Source organism: Aythya ferina, assembly GCF_964211825.1.
Source record: "Aythya ferina genome assembly, chromosome: 3".
NCBI classification, from domain to species: Eukaryota; Metazoa; Chordata; class Aves; order Anseriformes; family Anatidae; genus Aythya; species Aythya ferina.
The window spans coordinates 100,346,714-100,370,170 of NC_140298.1; the positions used below are offsets into that span (position 1 = coordinate 100,346,714).

General features: G+C 38.1%; 1 protein-coding gene across 2 annotated transcripts in view; it reads right to left on the bottom strand.

Moving 5' to 3' along the window:
• PXDN (peroxidasin) overlaps nucleotides 1-19,788 on the bottom strand; it is an 82,390-nt gene extending 62,602 nt beyond the window's left edge. For both annotated transcript variants that reach the window (XM_084516017.1, XM_084516016.1), the window contains exon 1: nucleotides 19,485-19,788. In XM_084516017.1, coding sequence (XP_084372143.1) covers nucleotides 19,485-19,702 — 218 coding nt within the window. In that variant the 5' untranslated portion in view covers nucleotides 19,703-19,788. The remainder of the gene's footprint in view (nucleotides 1-19,484) is intronic.
• Nucleotides 19,789-23,457: the final 3,669 nt, after the last annotated feature.

Genomic DNA, 23,457 nt, shown 5'->3' on the forward strand with positions numbered 1-23,457 from the left:
CATTCAGAACTTTGGTAGTGCATCTTCAAGGGTGCAAGATGGAAACCAAAGCAAAAATTAAACTGAAGGCTCATTGCTAGATATAACAGTAAGACTTACAAAACATAACATAAATAAATATAGATTCCAATTTTAATAACTGGAATCACCAATATACCTCTCAATCAATGATGTCTTCAGAATATTAGACTAATGGAAGTGATAAAACTGAGTTTACTTTGGTCACTTTTTGTTCTACTGTTACAGAGTGCTTGACAGTACTTCTCTATATTTAAGTGGAAACTTTTAGACATGGTATGTAATTTCACCATCTGTTTACAGCTCTCCTGAATTTGGTAAAGATGAATGTAAACCTACACTACAAGCCCTGCTTCCCCTGCAGATGAGAGGATATTTTTTGAATAATACATTTATTTGTTATTGTTTAGTGTTGTGGCTAACCAAGCATGGCTTGTACTAGCTTCAAATAATTCTGTGACATGAGACACTTCCTTTTTTAATACTTTTTGGTACACCTGCTGTTCCACATCACCTATACTACCAACCTGTAGAAGATTCCTTTAATCATTTGGAATCTACCAGCATTTTTCATAATTTTTTCTTGTCCAAAAATGAAAAAATATTACTTTACTTTAAGAAACACTGCATAGCAATTGGATTAAGTGAAACAAACAAACAATCAAAAACATAAGTTCCAAACAAACGTAGAACTACTAGGTTTCTGCAAGAACAGCTGCTGTTTGAAACATGATGATGACACATTAATGACTTCTATTATCTTCATTAGAAACCAAACCAAACCAAACAAAACAACAACAAAACACTGAAATGAAATTAAATCTTGAATCTTCATTAGCAGTGAAGGTAAGTACCTCATCACATACATCATTTCACAGATTAGATGGTATTTTAGCATTGATTTAGGATATGAAAGTTTTTAAATTCAAATCCCTGCCAGGTATTTTCCTGAGATATTTTCCTGAAATATGAGATATTTCCTCAGTTCAAGAGAAACAGAATCACCACAGCAGCAAAATGGAAATATCTAGAAAAATCCTACTCTCCTAAATATCTTAAAACCTGGAAGCTCTCAAATGCAAAGTTTAGACCATAAAAGTACAAGCCCTATACCAAAACCCCACCCAGAGTGAAAATCTCCAGTGAAAATCATTTAAAGCTAAAGGGTTTGTAAACTGCATACTAATATGTTTATCACTTAAATCTGAGAAATTAAAAGGAGGTGGTGGCTTTGGTTTGATAAGAATCAACAGGAATAATGCAAAATGATTTCAAACGATGGTGTCCTTGTTACTATAATCTCTCTGAAACTCAGAGATATAAAAAGTCTGAAAGAGATCTAGGTGTGAAAGCCCATGTATTCACTTGCTCATCTGTTAAGGGTAGCTAAACAGCACCAATAATAAAAGCCAAAACAGAAAAATAATAAAAGCCAAAACAGAAAAATAATAATTCCATCAGCTGCATAATATACACTGAATCAAGAAAAAAAGTGCAAACCAGTTATTTTCTTTCTCCTTTACTGAAAGAGGAAACAATTTAATAAATGAAATAAATATTAAATTGTTATATCTATTTGGTTTGATAGGTTAAATTAATAATTTTATTTAAAGAGTGACTATTGCATTGATCATTTGTTTACCTCCCTTTAGATGTTTTGAAAAGGTAGGAATTGTCATAAGGGGATCATGTCACCAGTGGCAAATTCAAAAGAATGTTTCAAGAGAAACATTATTTTTTTTTTCTAATAGTTGAAGATTAGTTACAACCCAGCAGAAATAACCTATACCATAAATGCCAAACTACTATGTTTCTCAACACAGAACAAAAGAATTGCAAATGCCAGCAAGACTACATTGCTTATGTCTACTTTATTCTTATTCTTTTTTTATTCAAGGTCATCCCAGCAGGAAATGAAAAACAGCCATCAGCATAGTAAAAACATTCAAACAGAGCAGAGCATGAAAATTGCACAAAAGAGGTTATATAATCAAGTCAGAGCAGTAACTGGATGATGTCAATGGCACTTTAATGCTGCTTTAACTACTGCCCTGTAAAAAAATGTGTCACTTTGTTGAACAAACAAAGAGAAGTCCTCCACTTTAAAAAAATAAAACCCAAACCCACTTTCAGCTATAGCACTACTTATATTAATCCTCCCTATGAGCAACATGCCATTTTCTAGAATACCAGAAGAACCAAGACTTTTTTTTTTTTTTTTGCCTGGTTTTAAGATTTGACCTTAGTGATTCTTTTAGAAACAAAATTATATTGTTCTCCTTTTCTTGGCAATCCCTTTTCTGGATGAATTCTACCCCAGTCTAATTACTACATATAGTACATGATTTTCTCTAATTTGCATTGGGAGATTTTATTATCTGTACATCACCATTCAGCACATTAGATAAAGCCACTGAACTTTTATATGGAAAAGTAAAACATAATTCTTGCATGGTAAGTATCTATTACAGTCAATATTATTTATTTATTTATATTTATTATATCAATTATATTTATTTATATTTATTTTAGTATACCATAATTCTAGTAAGAAAAGTGAATGGCTGGATCATAAATATGTTGAAATTTGTAGAATTGGACAGAGAAGATTTGGCAGTACTCACCTTGATAATAAAACCATGCTTACAAAATATTTTTTAAAAATCTGGATGATATTATTATTATTTAAATAATGCCTGATTGGGTCAAATATGTAAGATTTGTTGAAAGGGACTTTCAATTTATAAGTCTTAAAAAATATCAGGTGCAGTTTTGGTGAATGTAAAGCTTATGATCTCCAAGCCTTCTCTAAGAGCTGAGGATTTGTTTTAACTAACAATTATTTTGCCATTAGAGTTGAAAGGAAAACATTTAAATGTGAACTCAGTGAAACGCAATGCAGTATTGTCTTACTAAGTCTGTAGATCCCTTTGCTGCCTTTGTTGCCAATTTTTCCAACCAGCTATGCAGTACCATTAATAAGACTCAAGTGGGATTTGCTGGTTCAAAGTTTTAGGCACATAGGCTTAACTGACATGAATTACATGTGGAAATTTTACTTGGTGTGATCTTTGTCTTATCTACTTTCAGAGTTTTCCAAAATCCATCTGCTGCAGAAACACTGTATTTTGAATGTATAAGTTTTATTTTGTAATTGTTTCTAATTCTCATGCTATATTTAAGGAAAAAGAGAGAGACATAAAGAGTGTGAGAGATTTAGGGGTATGGCTAGAGGTAATGTTGTTTGTGCATCCTGAAAAAATAACAAGGCAAAATCTAATTTTAGTGCTCTCAGGGGTCACTGTTTCTAAAACCAAACAATTAAAAAGGTTATTGATACTACAGTCATGACTCACAGCTGATTATTTTTGACACAAATATCCTCAGGAAAGGGCTATTTTCTTGCCCTGTGCTTATGCCATGCCCAATAAAATTGGCCAGAATATCTGTGCATGATGCTGCATTAAAATACACACTAGATGGATAAGGTCTTGGATCAAGTGAAGAATGAACTGATGGTTGGCAGAATCAGTATTGCAAAGAAATATTGATACATTGAAAAAAAAATAGAGAATTAGATAGAGAGCTTTTCAGTTTCTTTCTCAATATTTACCCTGTTTCAAATGTACTTCTCAATTAAAAAAGGAAAAAAGTTTCTTTTCTACAGTACACTACAGAAGGCAACAAAGAGGGAAGTGTATGGCATAGCAGGAATCACTGACACAAGTGCTGCAATATAGTTTTGTAGTTAATAGTCATCTAAGTTATTACAGTGAAAAATCCACAAAAATAGTGCTTTTATGTTATGATCATATATGAGCATTAGTTCTGATATCTACCATTGTGCAAAATAATGTTTTTGCACTTTTCTTCCTCGCAAAGATGCTTAAGTTGAAATTCTTCATCTATGAAATACTGGTATTCTCAGAGGAAAGAACTGAAAGCCAAAAAGAAGCATTATCATCCTCTGAGTTCCCACACAGGACATGTCCCAGAACAGTAGAGAAGTTCCTGTCTTAAGACAATTGTTTCTGATAGCGCTGAACTACGCCTTTGAGAAAAATATAAAATTGTGATTCAAAAAGACTATGAATCAAGTGAGAACCTAAAGTAAGTCATTCTGGTAGTTAACTTTGTTCACTGTTAAAAATGGGACAATCTGACCTTCCTTCCAGCTTGAATGGGTTTATCTTCAGATTCCATTCACTCAAATTAAAAAGCTGTAAGTGAAATACAGCATTGATTATTTTTTCTTAAAGTACATCCAAAGGAGTTAAGGAATGAAGTTCATGCGTCATATTTTTTTCAGTAATTCATAAAGACTAACAAAGATGAGCAAAATATGAGCACAAAGTGTCATTTTTCCTGTCAGTGCATTTTCTGCACTTGTCTTTCATCAGGGAAGGCAGTTTCACTGATGCAGTCCTGTGATCTTGCATTATAGTCATTATACCAGCAAATAATGTTCTGTATCTACAATGCCAATGACTTTCCTAAAGAATGTCTATTTTGCCTCCTTCAATTCAAAGTCTTTTAATACAAGATCCATATCAAGCCAAAGGATGGGGAAAACTGAAGGGATCACTGCAACTAAACCTAACATCTAAATCTAACTCAAAAGGCTTCATTCATCATAAATCCATGCGTCACTCTCCCTCCCTAAAAGGCAGATTTTATCAGAACATATTTCCAACTGTTAAGTACTTTCCAGTAATTTCTAACATAGTGATAGTCGTATTGTGTTCAAACAGACTCAGAGGTGTTAGAATTTATCCGGATGCTTGTTGTTATGGAAACAAAAGACATTTTACTATTCCTATGAAAAGCATTAAGATCAGAAAAACAAATGCAGGTATTCTGTCACTTGGCTGCAGCCTGTCTTCCTGGTACCTGACAAAGCGACTGCTCTTCGTTCCACTTAATGGAAAATTGCAGGTCAGCTCACTGAGAAAGCTGCAGCTCTTGGGATTGAATTGTCTGCTTCCTGAGGCTAATGACAGGCTGCCAGAGTAGATAAGTTAGCAACTTTCATGTTCTGCCTCCCACTCCTCCTGCTCCTGGCCAGGCAAACTCTGAGCAAGAACCAGAAGTGTTGAGGCTGTGTTAGGCCTCCTCCCAGTATTTATCTCCTCATTCCTCATCAGTGCAGACAACCTCAGCACAGGAATCTGTGCATTCCTCCCGCTGAGGAGGAGAGAAGTTGTTTTCTGCCTATAAAGAGCACTGGAAAAAGACTTTTAACTGTAAAACACCCAATGGAGCAGTTTTAGGAATGGGAATCTCTGAGAAAATCTAAAAGGATTTTCTTCTTGCTAGGTCCATTCTAACACCTATATCAAAATTCTAATAATAACAACGAAAAAAATCTTTAAAAGAATTTTAGAGTCACTTGTCATTTTCCACTACTGCTCATTTCCCACTCATGTTTCCTAATCATCAGGAAACAACCCATGTTACAGAATGTATCAAAAGAATAAATATTAATAAGAAATATTACATTGTATATGTTTTTATCATATTCCACAATTCGTAGTGGAATCAACATACACCTCATTTTACCTCTCAATTCCTGAAAACTGTAGATGTGTCTGAAGTTTCCAAATCAGTGTTACTAGTCTTGTACGTCTTTGTTAGTTTTTCTACATTACAATAGTCTCTCAGGAGATGACATTTGTCTTAAATCATGCACCCTTTCTTGCACTTCTAACATTGCCACTACTAAGTCAACAATTAATTAAAAACATTTTTTCTTCTTTTTTCTTTTATATTTCTGTAATTATTTCTTCACTTTAACAAAGTCCTAAAAATACCAGAAAAAAAAAGTATGAAAGCTAGATAAAAATTGTTTTTACATGTTATTCCTAAGGCAAAAAAGTTAATTTCTGAATATAAGTGAAGGTATCTGATAGAATACACTCTGCTACTGCAGCCTTCACAGTTTAATGCCATTTTAAAGTTGTAGTTCAGTCTGATGTTTCCATTTTGAACATATTTCAACTTGTTTTCATCGCTCCTTACCAGTTACAAACCAACTAAGATGATATAAATATCACTTGGGCCCCAATGCTCTCATTGAGTCTTGAGCTCTCAATGAATCTTACTGGTGTTCAAACAGAAAGAAAAATGCTTTCAACAACGTTCATATGCAACAAAAGAGGAAAAGTCAAAACATTTGATTATTCTTGAAAAAAATAGAATGAAAATAGTAGAAATACAGCTGAAAGGTTAATTTAAACATCAACCTGCATTTTAAAATATGCAGATGTTTTCAAATATCCACATAAAAAATACCGAGCATAATAACTGGGAATAGTATTAATTAAAAATGAATTTAGGAGTCAAAGCTGTAGACATTTCCAAAGCAATAAATTTGCTGTTCCCAGGTGAGGGCAGCAGGCATGAGGAAGTGATGAGTCTCATCAACACAGGATGAGACCTCTTTAGCAAGGAAATCCTCAGCAGTGCCACTTATGATTCCCATCCCTCTCTCTGCCTGAACATGGCTCTCCAAGTTGTTTTCCAAAGCTGGCTTATTTTTAAGGTTTTCCCTGAGGTCAGGACTATTTTGGTGACAAAGAACAGCCTCATGGACCAGTTAACAGCTTCCCTCAGTGGCAGCAGTGGACGATGGAGTTTCTTTCCTCTTGCTCCTTTCCAGGCCACCTCTTCACTGGGGCTATTACCATTGTTCACAGGTATCACAGCACACAAAGGGAAATGATTCAGAGTGAAGCCACATATGTTTTTCCCTTGTTTATTTTTCAACTAATTCCACAAACCAACTAAGAAGACAAAGGACAGAAATGAGCAACTACTGCTGGCAGCCAGCACCCAAAAGAAACTTAAGAACCTCTCATAGGGTGACTCTGTGGTATTGTTTCTTTTTTCTTTTTTTTTTTTTTCTTGTTTTCTTGTTTTTGTTTTGTTTTGTTTTTCAGTTTGGTTTTGTTTTGTGTTTAACTGCAAAGAGGTATAATCCCTATTTTATAAGTTAAAAATGATGCGATATTTCCCAAACCACCAAAGAGAAAATTCAAACAAATCACACAGGCACATACCAGTGTTAATAAACTAAATAGACAAGCTTTTTAAATACATCAGACTTACAATTTTCTTTTAGGGGTTGGACTCTATGTTCCTTGTGGGTCCCTTCCAGCTTGGGATATTCTATGATTCTATGATTTTTAATATACAGTATAAATAGCTGTCTCAAAATATATATACATACATATGTTCATGAGTACTATCTGCAGCCAAATATTAAAAAAACTTAGTTTCAGTAACAATATATACTCACAAATTATTCTCAGCTATGAATAATAGGTCTTTAAAGTTACCTTTCAAAATGGTATTTTTACACATTTTGATGTGTAAAAATGTGTATAATTTGCAAGTACTCCATTTGACTAAAAACACTGCCATACTGCTTAGAAAACAATGAAAACATTTTTATTTTTTATTTGCTAGGATTATTTGCCAAAGTTCAAGTTCACCTGAAAAAAATTCCCTGGACCTAAAGTACCTTTGCAGTAAAACTGGTCAGAAGGACAAATATATCCTCTAATCCAGAGGCATACAGATGCCAATTTTAAGGTTGGGATTTCCAAAAGCACTTAGACACCTTAAGTAGAATTTAAAATGCTGAAGAGTCCAAGCCACAAAACCAGCACTTAACGTCTTAAGCACATAAATTTCTACTGGTAAAATTTCCTCAGACATCAGATGCTGTGCTACTACAGCAGTAATGTCGCTGAAATCTCTCCTCCTGAGGCTCTGCCTGCTCATACGCTTGCTCTGGTCTCCAGAGGGACAGATGCTTCCCATGCCCAGACATAGGGCTAAAGACAAGCTTGTGCTGAATGGACATTTTATTTCCCAACCACTGAAGTTTTGCTGATTTGCAGTTAAAAACACCGGATTTATGAAGCCAAAGAGACACCAACCGAAACAAGATTTTTTTATATATATATATTTTTTTTTAAATACAAGGAGGCATTCAACAATTTTTTTCAAATCCTGATGCCATTGGAAATTTGTTGCATGTTGTCCTAGACCTTAAAAATAATATAACTTATGGACATCTACCATCATGTTCAATTATCTCCAAGTTCAAAAGTAAAATAAGTAAGTTCCATCCAAATCATCTGCTTGTTTTCATAAGATTTTTCATTTGTTTGTTTATACTGTCCAGAAGATTGGCACCTGAAATATGAAATATCCCTGTGAAGAAATCCCTGTGACCTTTTCAAAACAAATTCAGCCTGCAAAAGCCGGTAAGTAAAAATAAGATATTTTCATATTTAAGGAAACTATATTTGTACTGGGTTTACATTGCAAGAGTTTGGTGAGCAGAGCCCAGAAATTGCCCCATGTCAGATCAGAGCCAGCTCCAGCCAGCTCCAAAAGGGACCTGCCACTGGCCGCTGGGCAGAGTTGAGCCAGGGAGCAATGCTGGATGGGCCTCTGGGTGAGCAGAGTTATATATATAATATATATATAATATCACTATAGAATATAATTATAGTGATAATATAAAGAATATCATTACTGATAGCTATGCCTTCAATCTACATGTAAAACTTGCTTTATCCATACACAGACATCTAATAAGTGAACATTTTACTTGATTTACTTCAGCTAATTCTACCCCTACCTGGGTGCTATTATAATTACTAAAGCTTCAGCTAGACCAAGAAAATTGAATCGGTAAATTAATGACTTGAATCTGGCTGGAGCAAACCACCTGTTCCCATAACCACTCTGCTCTTGCTGCACTTGGAACCCTGTCACAGCTTCTCATTTCTTCCTACCCATTTCTGGCACTTGAAACCAAATGTCTGGGTCTTCTCATATGGAGACTGAAAATGTCACCCAAGTCAAAAACCTCAATTTTATGATTCAGCTTATGTCTTGAAAAAATACTCCTACTTTTCAAGTTTCTCAGAGAAAGTTTATCAAAATGCCATCAAACCAAAACCTCTCTCTTGAACTCAAATTACAGTTGTTATCCCCAATCTGAACAGTGACAACATATCCCCTAAAAAGGCACCTTGCTCTGATAAGCAGCCTCCCATCAGTGAATAATCACTCTATATGTTTTACATGCACATACCACACCACCACACTACTGCTCCAGCTTTTTGCATTATCTGAGCAGACAGTATAAGGAGATTGACAAAGGTTTTTTTTCGTTTGTTTGTTTGTTTGTTTGTTTTTTGACAGGCTAACTAGAGTTACCTGTGCACTAGACCACACACTGCTCTCTGGTCTTTTTTTCAAAAATACTTTTTTCAAAACTATTTTTGAAAAATGGAGAAAAAATGTTTTCTTACCATTATAAGACATTATAAGACGTTATAAGACATTATAGACTTATAAACATTATAAGACTTTGATTCAGAGACACACTTTAAAGATCAGAATATTGATGACAGGTTTGCTGAATCAGGCATAAAACAGAATCCAACATCAGACAACAACAGTATGATTTTATATACAAATGGCTGATCAAAATCATGAAGAGACAAAATATTTACCTTCTGTAGAGCACAGTGGACCTTGGACAGAGGCTACAAGCCTTTGAATTTAACTATGTTGAGAAGTCTGAAAACCTGCACAGAATTTCATGTTGCCCTAGCTATGATGCTTATGATAAGCTTATGTTATGATAAGCTGAAGCAAGCACAGATGTACTTATGCTATATTTTATCTCCTATATGGGAAACTGGCAGCCAAATAGCTATTAAAAGGCTACTGAATCCATGAGTCTGGCTAATGCAATGCTGACACTAAGCAGTCATCATCCTGCTTGCCAAAAGCAGTCATTACTCTTGTGTACAAAGTAATATTGTTTTCCTTTTTGAGAGCAGCCAGGCAATGAGCAGAGTGTTGTAATAGGTGATTTAAGGGGAAAGAATGCTTATACAAGAATTTTCAGAAAGATCTGGGGAGTGGTAATTGGAAAGAGAATAAAAGATCTAAAAGTCCAAAGAACAGATCACACCAAAAAAAAGGAAAAAACAAAATAAAACAACAAAACAAAACACAGAACACTACGGAACACTGTACCAAAGCTTACAGCATTCATTCTACAAGCTTTTACAACGTTCAAGAAGCCATGCCAGGAACTGCACAAACTTTTAAATGCCCCAATCTTTGCTACAAGTGACTCGTACCTGTAAATATACATTAAACAAAAAGAAAGGAAGCTGAGAGCCCACATTGATCTTGTGGTCTTGTATCTTTCTCAAGAGGCTTGACAATCTTTGTAATTTACAATAAATCAAACATTAATTTTTCTTTTAAAAAAAATCACTTGATACACATGAGCAACAGTTATAATTCCATGCCAAAAATACATAAATAAATAAATAATCCCTCAGCCAGATAAGCAAAAGGAAGCAAAAGGAAATATTTGAGTCACTCTGTTCCAGCTCAGCCAGCCCTCATTGTACTATCTCTGTGGATTGCCTTGAAACTCTGCCCATCTTTACAGTAATAAAGCCTGAAAAGTTATTTTTGTTTTGTTTTCATCAAATCCAAAATGGAACAAATAATAACAACAATTTGGCTCAATTGCTTCCATTTTACTGTGCCTATATGCATATACACACACATATATGCTATATGTGTAGCATGTATATGTATAAACATGTACATCACACAAGTTTTTAAAATATTAACTTATTTGTATACATAAAGTTCTCCAGAAAGATAAGCAACTATAAATACTTAGCTTGTGCAATACAACTTTTTAAATGTCACCTTTATAAATTGACCTTTTTTGTAAGGTGAAGTCATAGCCTATGAGGACATAAACACATAGTTTGACTTGCCAGAAAGAGAAGCAGCAAATATCCAGGCCCAGGAAGAGTCAGAAGCCTAGGCATTATTCAGGTATACAAAGCTAAGCATAAGCTCACATTTGCAAGATAAGAGCTAGAGTGTTTTGATCACAAAATACTGTATAAAGTGGGGAATAATACTGTAAACAAACTACAATAATCTTTAAGTCTCAGAAATATGATTCCAACAAGAAGTAACTGAAACAAACACCATTTTGAGAGATGAATCAAGATGAGTGAAAGTTTACAGTTTGTTTTTCCATTGTTCAAAATAAGATTGGGGCTTGAAAATATTATTTTAACATTTTCATTATATCCATTACACAGAGTAAAATTTTCCTGTAAAAGTACATTTTGTAATTCAGAAAACATAAAATTGTGCAATTGTGCACATTACAAACACTATTTCTCCTATTTTGTTATTTTCTGAATAGTTGTTTGTTATTTTTTCATTTCATAATAGCAAGAACAATTTATTTTATTACATTATGGTGTTTCTTTCCACAGCTTCTGTCTTTACCCTGAGCTCTGTTCTCTTCTTTGTCAGCTATACTTTCTGCTTTATTTCTTCTAGACTCCCAATGCTTTAATTTAAACTTAGTTTCTTTACAAGCCAATCCATGAGCACACATAAACAGTGTAATATTTATTTAATATCTAAACGGCCAACTTACATGCGAGAATGGCACAAAGTTGCACCAGGAGAGGTCCTGACTGGACATTCAGAAAAGTTTTACTGTGAGGGTTATCAAACACTGTAACGGGCTTCTTAGAGAGATAGTTAATGCCCCATGCCTCTCAGTGTTCAAGTAGCTTTTGGAAAATGCTCTCATTAATATGCTTTAACTTTTGGTTAGCCTTGAGAGTTCTGATCTTTGAAGGTTCCTTCCAACTGAACTATTCTAAGTTTCCTGCTTGTTAATGACACCCCCATCTTACCTCTTAATGAGCACTGACCTCACCTGGGAGATAACTCAGTAAGAGCTGCTCAGAAAATGGAGGAGGTTGGAATACTTATTAGTCATATTTTTCTCTTAGGCATGTATTTACCAGAATGTTAGATGAGACTTTCACCCCTCTCGTTGTGTCTTGGATACAGCCTCTCCTGATGATGCATGGGATAGGCACCTCCCTGTTGTTTTTCCACCAGTCTTCATTGGGAATTAGGACAGAAAGAGTATTTTCAGTCATGTCCAAGCATTCATTTCTTACTCTTTCCAGTGAGTAATCCCATGTTTGCCTATGCAACTCATAAATTTCTTATTCTCTTCAGTGTCCCTCATGCTTGTAAATTCCCCAAAGCAATGTTGAAAAATAATATAACTCATCACTTTTAATTTTGTTGTTGTTTGGAAAAACTGAGTAAGAGCAGAAGCACTGAAACTGTGTGTCAGCAAAACTGGGAAAACAGAACACTTAAAACCATGATTTTGAAATGTGGGTTTAAACAGCAACAGTAAGTGGTCCACAGATACAAATCACCTTTCTAGCCTTCCAAAATGTTTTAGTAGAACAAATAAAAAAATCTTGGACTGACCATAGTCCAAATTCCCAATGATAAGCTTTTGAAGCAGATAGAAAGCAAATGTCCTACACAGTCCAGATGATCATATGAAGAGAAGTTGGCAGTAAGTGGTAAATTTTCATAGGGGAAGAAGGTCACCTGAAGAATTTCAAAGATCTGTGATGGGTTCTGCATTGTTCAATGTATTCATAAGTAGAAGGGGGGTGAACAATGAGATGATAAACTGCTGCTTATCATATTCATCTATTTTGACAAAGTCTGACTAGGAAGAGATGGACCTGCCATCAGTCCACGAATGGCTATTAAAGTGTAGACCTAATGCATGTAAATACAAAGTAATGCACATGGAGAAAACACTCCAAACTTCCCAAATAAAATGGTGGGCCTAGAACTGATGATTACTACTCACGGACAAGATCTTAAGCTACACTTGATGATTCCATGAAAACAACAGTTCAAGAAAAGAAAATATGATGCTGAGGATGATTAGGAAAGAAACAGAAAATGGAACAGAGACCATCAGAGTGCTGCTTTATAAATCCCATTAGCTCATGCACCAGATCTGTCCTGCAAATACTGTGGAAATGTATAATTCTCTCACCTCAAAATACAGTAGAGTGGGAAGGGGGAAATTCAGATGAAAGCTCAGTAACACTGACCTTTCAGTGAGAAGAGTACTTCAAAAACAGGCTGGCACTGAGACAAAGGAAAGGGATTAAGCATTCATTATTTCTTCCAACAGAAGAAATAATAGAATCCTATAGGTTGGAAAAGACCTTCAGATCATCAAGTCCAACCATCAACAGGACCTTCCAAGCCCCATCGTATCCCTAAGTGCCACACCCACACATCTTTTAAATACCTTCAGGAATAGCAACTTCATTTCTCTAGGCAGCCTATTCCAATACCTAACTACACTCTCCATGAAGAAATTATTGGAGAATAATGTTCAACCTCAACCTTCCCTGGCACAATTTGAGGCTGTTTGCTCATGTTCTATCCTTCATCACCTGAGGAAAGAGACCAACACCCTCTTCACTTTAATCTCCTTTCAGGTAGTTGTAGATAAGGTCTCATCTCAGCCTCCTCCAGGATAAACAACCACGATTCCTTCAGTCACTCCTCATAACTCTTGTTTTCTAGTCCCTTCACCAGCTTCCATGCTCTTCTTGGGAAACACTCTCAAGCAACTCAATGTACTTCTTGTAGTGAGGGACCCAAAGCTGAACACAGTTTTGGAGGTGCAGCCTCACCAGAGCTGAGCACAGGGGGACAATCACCTCCCTGGCCCCGCTGACTACACTGATACAAACCAGGATGCCATCGTCCTTCTTGACCACCTGGGCACACTGCTGGCTCATGTTCAGGTGAGCACCAATCAGCACCCCCAGATCCTTTTCCTCTGCACAGCTTTCCAGCCACTCTGCCCCAAGCCTATATTGCTGGATGGGGTTGTTGTGGCCAAATTGCAGGACCCAGCACGTTGAACCTCATCCCATTGGCCTCTCCCCATTGATCAAACCTGTCCAGGTCCCTCTGCAGGGCATTCATGCTGCTTATTCTATCAGCAGGAAAGACAGATTGCCAAGAATGGCTTTAGCAGGATTCACATACTACATATCCTCCAAGGCTGTTTTTCTAGGGAGGCTTGGTGTCCTTTGTAGCACCAATTTGGTTTGTTGATACTCAAAGAGTATAGGGTCTAATGGACATGCCAGCAGAAATATTCTCTTTTTAGCTACCTTTAAAGTAAATTACTTTCTTCATTGTGTATTCCTGAGCCTCTGACTTTTGCAAGTAGCCTGTTTCTGTGGAAAATATTAAGAAAACATCCTATTCTGAAAATATATTAAGATTCTGTTCAGACAAATAAACATCAATATCTACATATAGATATTTAAACTCCCATTATTGTCAACAGAAGACTAGTCAGCAGTCAACATAGGCTGGAAAATGATTCAATTGCCCATATAGCAGCAGCTTGCTTCAGTTGCCCAAGCAGTTTTTTCTGCTGTTGGCCTAGATGTCATAGGCTGAAACATCTGCTGGGAACAAACAGGTATGACACAGTGACACAGGCCCAATGGGAGATCTATGTTCTTTTCAGAGGAGCAGATGTAAACTAGAAAAGATTCCATTAGACAAATTCAAATAGACCTAGATACTTACAGTTAGCAAATGAATCAAGTCTTTGGGGTGGCCTGATTCTTGCTCCAGAGTCAATTAACTGCAGTGGGTAAGTTAGGGAACCCTCAGACACCTAAGATGGCTGTGAATTCCTAAGCATAGACATATAAATGTAGGTGTTTTAATCTTTAATTGAATTCTGCACTTGGTCATAAAATTACTATGAAGGAAGACCTAAGATAATTTTATTGAAATAAACTTATACTTTCCCCCTGCTTTGTGTAATTTGAGGAAATCGTTGTTGGCATCTACTGCAGTTTGTGGCCTAGCCAAGAGTCTGACAAGATCTATGTCTGCATTCAGTTTTTCTGAAACACTTCAAGTAAACCTCCAGTATCTATTCATCTTTTCATCTTTTTTTTTTTTTAATGTTAAGTATATACAGACCTTCATGTTTTAACTGAAATCTTATACTAGCATCACATGTCTTGACTGTCTCCTATATGTGAATTGATACTCAGCAGACAAGTGACTGAGCCTACTCACAGCCCAGATATGACACTACAATTCTTTGTCCTTCCATGTCAAGGTGTAATTATTTGCTGTCTTGATTGTTTAGTCTACAAAAAGTTTCCTAAAAGACTTTCAAAGATCTTACATGGAACAATCCTGCATTTTTCAGATGAGAATGACGTGATGCTTTGTTGACTGTTAGCACATTGTTTGCAAATGGCAGATCTGCAAATAGCATGCATCATTTCACTATGATAGCCCAGAGGCTCCTGCACTGACAAAAATCATACATATCACCCATTTCTTTTCCTTAAATGCCTCTTTTAGGAGGGATGTTATCACAAATCAACTTCAAAATGCAAAATGTCATTAAGTTTTCATTAGCCTTACCTCTTTGGTAAATCATATACACAAATCACATCTCTTTGGAGTGTAATTATTATTTTTTTTTCTTTCCTTTTTTTTTTCTTTTTTTTTTTTTTCAATTGTATTAAGACAGATGCTCTTGAAAACCAATAATGATTTTCACTGGCATTCTGAGTGCACAGCATCTGATTCCATGAAAATTATCACAGATCTCTGAAGAAAAGGTAAGTATTTCTTATCCTGCTGTCTAGAAACTTGGAACTGATTTTAAAAATCTAGCACCTTCCCCTTTCCCTTTGGATGGATCCTTGACATTTGCACTACAACCCAAAAGTTAAAAATAAAAATAAAAAAGGAAAAAACTCTCCAATTTATATAATGTGTTGGAATCATGTAAACAAAAGCATTACTGAGTGACACCGTTGCCTACAATTTCATCTCAATGACTACCTTCAAAAGCTACTCACGTGGAACAATTGTGATTACAATTTAAAAAGTCCTACTAAGCTCTGACCACTTAAAATTATACTCACTTATTGAAAAGGTATGCTATTCATAACATACATGCAAGAAAGCCAAAAGTAATAATTGCTTGTAGCAAATATTCTTACAGGTGGCTTATTTTGAAATGTAATTTTCTCCTTAAAAATTTCTATGCCATTCTTAATGCAGATCAAGTCCACTTGCTTTTGTGACACATATTTTTGGTCAATTTTTACCTGGTCACAAAACAAGTGAGATTCTCTTGTTCAGCCTTTGAAACCCAACTGCAGTGAATTCAATCATGCTCATAGAACTAGCAAAAATATCTGAGAGTGTCCACTTGCTACAAAGAAAAACAATGGACAACTTTTAGTATTGGTCTGACTAGGTGTACCTATGCCTGTAGACTGACGAGTTTTGATCATGTTGAGGCAAGGCACAAATATTTTTTTTTGCCTCAACACTTAAAGGCCCCCTGTCAGAATTACAAACACCATGAACTAGAAATGGCTGTAAACATAGAAATCCCTTCTGGATTTAAAATATCTTCCAAATAAATGTTTATTTAATATCTAATAATAATATATTTATATATTTAATATCTAATAATAAGGTACAATCAGGGGACAGTAATAGTTTCATACCCAGAATTTTGCATTCCTCAGCCAGTTAAATAGCCTAATACAAATATGTTTCAGCAACTCCTGTGAGTACACCAGCACTCTGTACTCAGGGATGAAAGAAACCTTCCAAGACAATGCTGAAGGCATGAAGTGGTTTTGCAAATGACTCCGGAGGTGGGTCTCAAGAGACAGCAGCCCTGCTGCTACAAAGAGGGGTACATCCTCTGTATATGCAGGAGAGCAATCATATACACTTGGGTGGAACCACATGCTTGCACAAGGCTCCACAAGCACTTCTGAAGCTGGCAGAAGCCACTGTGCAGAAATCTAAACCATGGATCCCAGCCTGCAGCAGGGAAGGGGAAGTGCCAGAAAGTGGGGGAAGCAGGAGAGAGTGAGAAAATGTACAGCCAGAAGTAGCACTGGCAAGGTCAGCAACCAGTAATGTTATGAGCAGTTTTCAACAGCAAGACTGAGATTAGGAGTAGATGTTTTTGATATGTGGGGGGAAAACATTCGGCTGCGGTGTTGTTCTGGCTCCATGCTGTTTTAGTCCATAGAACAAATTATATGTGAAATAGACCAAAGTCAACTCTGCTTCCAAAATGGGACAGTTTTCAGAACCAACACTTGCAAAAAGCAATATAAATATGTTTATACATATTTACAAGAAAAACAAGAAAAAAATTAGTAATGTTTTTACTTCACAAATAACCTGTGTCTTAAGAAAGAAAGAAAGCAGACAAGAATGTGTAATTTACCAATGCCAGTAAAAGGGGGCTTAACCCATCAGCAACACAGTTTGCAGGATTTTGTAAGGCCATATTTTAAAGGGGAAGCTGTTCAATTGAAATTAATTCATTGTTTCTAATTGTTTAGCTATCATCACCACCACTAAAAAGAGTGTACTTAATGGAAGCTCTAAATGGAAGACAAACTGTGACAATCAAACTGGCAATGAAACAAATGCTTCATGATTCCATGCTTAAAAAAGAAACTACTCCTGAATGTAGGCTGTTGATTATTGTACTCTGTGGCTGATGGACTACCTCCACAAAGTGCAGGTCTACAGAGTAGTAAAGTAAAAATTGTTGGCAAACTACAGAGTAATTCAATGAGTACTTCAGACAGATGCAATACTTTTTCTCAAGCACATCCTATAGCTAAAGGTAAGCTCTTTATACGGAGTAGGCAAGCTATTTATGTACAGATGCTATCTTCAAACGACTCATTATTAAATAAGTTGTATCACTGTTCTTTGTCCCAGAGATACGTATTGCCTAATTACCTTCTGATCTATCTCCTCCCCATTCACTGCCATTCAGAAAGAGTTATTGCGTCTTTATAAAAAGTTGTATTACCAAAGACCTTAATTTATTTATGTGTCCCCCAGTCAGCTGGCAAAAAAGAATACCAACAACCAGACGAAAAGTAAGGCCACCATTGTGTTTTGAAGAACGCTGGTCATCCACAGGCCTATTTTGAGAATTATTTTTCTTTGTCAAGCTGGAAAAAAAAAGTAACTTCTTTTTAATTAATTCTGTTGCATTGTAGGTTGCTTTATGCCAGAATGATCATTCAGATTTGGGATACTAGACAATTTGATATATTAGTGGGGTTAGACGAGTATAATGCTTTCATTGTTCATACATTCTGCTCTGAGTCACTGCAAGATTATAAATACCCACCGTAAGGGGAGCTCCACCCTGGCTAGGTTCATCTAATGCTTTTTGCTGTTGCAGGCCCTTCTACTGCTAACATGAAATCAAGCCATTAAGATTTGACTCCACATTCTAATGATTGCTTTTTTTTTTTCTTTTTTTTTTTTTAATATCCTTTTTCTTTTCTTTTTTACATTTAAAATGATTCACACAACTAGTTTTACACAGTTTCCTGTAATCTCAAGGCAAAAGGTGCTCTGTAAATGTACTTTGTTTCAAATGTAAGAAACATTAACCGCCCACTTCCTGTATTGTTCCCTAAAAGGTTTACAAGTACTGCAGGACTAATCGGATTCTGCCAAAAAGGCTGAACTTCTTGCCAAATAGGGACTCAGTTAATGCTAAATGACTGTAGTCTTCACATTAAATAATACTTGGAAGCTAAAACACACCGAGGCTTTATGAATCCCTTTTGAAAATATCTGACAAAGTCGCAAGTCAATTTATTACAGGAGGCCCTGCAAGAAAATTCCCAGGGCCAAGCTCCGCTCAGCATCCAGGGCTGCGTGTGTGCAGGGGAAGGAGAGGGCTGATGCCAGGAGCCTTCTGAGCCCAAGCAGCGCAGAAGCGGGTCAGTGGAACAAATCTTGTCTTCACAGCAAGCCTTGAGACAACACGGCATGGGGTGTTCAGTTAGGTCTTTGCGTTTATTGTAAGGACAAAAATGGATGGACAGGCAATCGTTTCAGTGAAATCCATGTGATTGAGGTTGATCATCCACTGAGTTTTATTACCAGCACAATGCTGCTCAAAATAGTTGAGCCCGGGGCACTTCGACTGCCACTCTGGTCGTGCCTGCTTTAAAAAATAGGACTGCGGGCCGTAAGGTCGCATGTCCTCAGGCTCTTGCGGGAACTCGAACCGAGTGAATCTTCGGCAAGCCGAGAAGACTTGGGGTCCCGTGGGGGTCTCGGCTTGCTGACCCACCGTCACCACGCCTCGGCACCGAGCAGCCTCCCCATCCCTCTGCCAGCCGAACGGGCTGAGGGCACGGCAAACTCCTTCCAGGGACCGCGAAGCCCGCAGTGCCCTCAGGCTAACCAGGATGCCTACCTCTACCCGCACAACGCCGGGCGGGGAGCCCCGGGGCTGGGGCTGGAACCGGGAATGGGGGGCGGCGGGGCCGAGCCCCCTCCCCCGACCGCAGACAAAGAGCCGAAGCTCCACCGCCCCCCAAAGTGCCTCCCACCCCAGGTATTCCCTCCTCCTCCTTCTTCCTCCTCCCTCCTCCTCCTCCCCGCTCCCTGCCCGCCCGGCTACTCACAGGATGGTGGTTTGGGGCGACACGGCGGGGACGCTCTCCAGCATCAGATGCATGCAGCGCACGGTGGTGCGGAAGCAGAGGCAGCGGCTGGGGCACCAGACACTTCCCCGCTGCGGCGGGGGCTGCGCGGCGGCCGGCGGGGGGGTGGTGAGCCCCCCGCCGCGGAGCAGCAGCAGGAGCAGGAGGCAGAGCCCGGGGGGGCCTTCGCGCCGGGCCATGCTGCACGGCTGCGGGGCAGGAGGAGGAGGAGGAGGAAGAAAAGAGGGGCTCCGGCAGGTCCGCGTCGCGCCCGGCCGCGGCTGCCGCTCTGCTCGGCGGCAGAGGGGCGCTCCCGTCCCCCCGCGCAGGATGGAGGAGGGGACGGCGGTGGGACCGCCCCGGCCGGCGGCGGGATGGGACGGGACAGGCTGGGCTGGGCTGAGCCGTGCCGGGCCGTGCCGGGCTGGGCTGGGCCGTGCAGGGCGACCGCTCCGCCGTGGGGAGTTCCCCCCAGCCCCCCGCCGCTGCACCCATGGGTGCTGCGGGAGCCGTGCACCGGGCCTGGGCTGTCCCCAGGGAGGGGAGAGGAGGGAGGAGAAGGGAAAAAAAGGAAAAGGGAAGGGGAAGAAAGGGAAAACGAGGGGAGATGGAAAGGGAAGGGGAAAGAGAAGAGAGGAGGAAAAAAAAGACAAGGGGAAGGATAGTAAAAAGAAAGTCGGTGGTGATGCCCAGATACCCCGCATGAACTCTGCTCATGGCCAAGCCTCATATGTCCCCTTTGCTCCCGGTCCCACGGGGCACAGACAATAACAGTGACCTCACATTACCCTTATGGGAAGAAGCAAGTTCCACACAACTAAGTCAAGCTGCTATCCTGCTCTGGCATCATGGACACAACTCCTGGACTGCCTCATCTTAGCGCGCTTAGTGCTGGCCTGGGCAAATCTGACGGATTTCACCAAAATTACACACCACTGATGTGTTTGGGTATGCTGGCCAGGAGGTGTAAGCCCATCAAAACATATTTGTACTTATGGGAATACTGTTTGCATCCTCAGCTCCCACAATCTCAACACTTCCTCAAACCAAATCCTGCAGAAGAATACAAAATTAGATTCCCTTTGAGTTTCTTTCATTGCCCTAAAATCATTGTCATTCTTCTGTGGAGTCAGTTCCAAAGTAAGCAGACTCCAACACTCTCCACTCTGACTATCCTGGGTGAAGACATTGATAAGTCATTTCTGTAACTACTGTGGTCACAGCTAACCTATTGAACGTAACAAAAACACATTCTTTTATGAATTACAAGTGTCAGCACCTCCAGTTCCACCCCAGAAATAACTCAGGATACTTCTGCAGGGTTGCCTCTACTCCTTTTTCTTCAGGAAACCACATAGAGGCCATTCTTATTTAAAAACACCGCTGTGATTCTTCTTGCTCTGAATCTCACTGTGAGAAATTGATTTTAGCATGTTAGTCAGGTAATGAATCTACTTCCCCTCCCACCCCTTCCACCCCCCTCCCCCCCCCCCACACACACACGACAGAATACCTCATGTGAGAAATCAGAGCCTGGAAGTGTGCTACAAGTGCTGGAGGTCACCGATGGGCTCAGTCTCAGAATCCACATATGTTGAGATAAGTCATTTTCTGCAGCTTGCTTTCTGCATAAATGCATTTGACTAAGTTTTTCCTGAGACATCACATCTCTCTTCTCTGAAGTGTGATGTGACTCTCCATCTCTTAAACAGGAGTTAGCTGATGGAAGCATGGATGTTTTTTTCTCATTCTAAAGAGCCCTGTGCCCTTTAAAACAGCCTTCAACCCTCCTCGAGCAGGAGGCTAGCTAACTGGCCACCTGCAGGATCTGCCTGGAGGAAGACAGGGGATGCTCACTGGTGTGCAATCAGCAGTACTATTTCTCGGAGAAGAGGCTCCCAGAAGACTCTTGTCACTCAGATACACTTCTGAATTAGGCACATTTCTAAATGCTGATGCAGAGCTGGGCTTAATCTCTTATTTCAACACACTGATGTGCTCAGAAACTCATATGTCAGCTGTGTCTTACAGTGGAGGATATCATACTGAAGTAGAAGCGAGGCTTGTGAGCGTGTACTGAAGCAGCAGGTTAAAAGGTGCATCACCTCAGTGTCAACTCAGCAAGCAGCTGCTATGTATATTGCTACCTCCGCATTTGTAATCAGTGCTGGGCTATGTGCATAACCTGAAAATTAAATTTGTTTCCTGGTCCAGGAAAAGCTCAGACACTTTTGACCTACAACATGCAAGTATTGGCACAGTTGCCGGAAATGCCACTCACATTAGGACATCTTGGCTGTCATCAATCTGTTGTCCTGCAGTGCCCATACTAAATGCAGCAGAACATCTGAGGTTAAATAATTAAACGCAATAATATAGAGATATCACTAAATCGGAATATTTGTAACATTTACAAAAATATGATAGTGGTTTACTTTGTGGTGCTGTGGTACTTTATGATGATTCTTGTCCAAAAATAAAGTACACAGTCAAAGCTGATTATGATTTCTGCAGAATGGTTCTGAAAAGTTTTTACTATTTGGGAACTTGCTAGACTATTGCCTTATGCATTGGAAATACCTATGTTATACATATGCAATTCCAAGTGTAAGATTAAAAGGATATGGATATTTTCCTCCTAATTAGGTGATTGAGCCTTAACATGTTACATAGCATCCTTGCCATTTACTTTATGTTGCATGTAACCTCCAGGCTCTTGGCTAATCTATTATGAATTCCTCACAAGTCATTTCCTTTAGACTTTTTTCATGCCCTGTGGAATCTGGTAATGTATGGGGTGGCATGCAATTAGCTCAGCACTAGACACTGGGTAGCATATTAATGCATCTAATTAAAATATAATGCAGATTAATCTGACATTCATTGAGATGCTGAGGCAGCAGTCAGTTCTTTCCCTGTCAGTGCACTGATGAAAGACCCAAACATAAAGACTACATTTTCCAAGGCTAAGAACTCTATCTTGTTTTCAGTCTATAAAACACTAGCTTGGCAGGGAAAAGAAGAGAGAAATATGGGTAGATTGAGAAGTTATCTTGGACAAACGTAAGAAGATCCAAAAAAGCTTTCAAGAGATTTTCTCAAGTAGCAAAGGGGGAGTTTAAAAAGATGTTTAAAGAGTGGGTTAAAAAGGAAATCCATTTTATTCAAAGCTGTATAATAACGCTATCTACAGTATTATGCGTCAATTAATCTATTTTTTTTTTTTGAAATTATCATAGTTTCTTAACTGTTCTTCATAAACTTTCTTTAACATGAGATGTTTCATCCCCAAATTATGATTTATTTTTTGAAATAAAAAAAATTAGAGTCTTGTGGAAAAACGTATTTTATTATGCAACTGAAGACTATACCAGTTGCACAAGGGAGAAGACAAATTTCTGGTGTTTCCTAAGTTTTTATGTTGTTTGCTTTTACAACCTCGTAATCTTGTCTATTTGTTGTTGTTGTTGTTTTGTTTTGCTATAAAGTAACTAGAGTAAGAAGTTTGTTTTAATCAATCTTGAGACGCAAAGTGTTCAGGGCTACTATAGCTGAAATCAATGAGAAACAGTTCAGTGACTTCAGCAAGAAGATAATCAGGCCCAAAGGCTTCTTCTATATGACAGTTTATCATATTCATAAAACCGTAGCATGGAAAGATTGGAGAGAACCTTATCCTTCTGTGAAATTAATTTAAATCTCTTTTTTTGATCCTTGCATGGTTTTGGTGGTACAAACATAGACACCACTATGTAGTCTCCCTTCCCTCCCAGTAAAAAAATAAATAAATAAAATAATTTTTAAAAAATCTGGTTTATTGACATCTTATTTTCCTTCCATTTGAATGCATTAGGGGAAAAAAAAAAAGTATAGAATATAGAATAGTAAAAATATTTGTAAAATGTGTAGGGTCATTTCTGTTGACCCTACATATAAATATCCATGAAAAAAATGA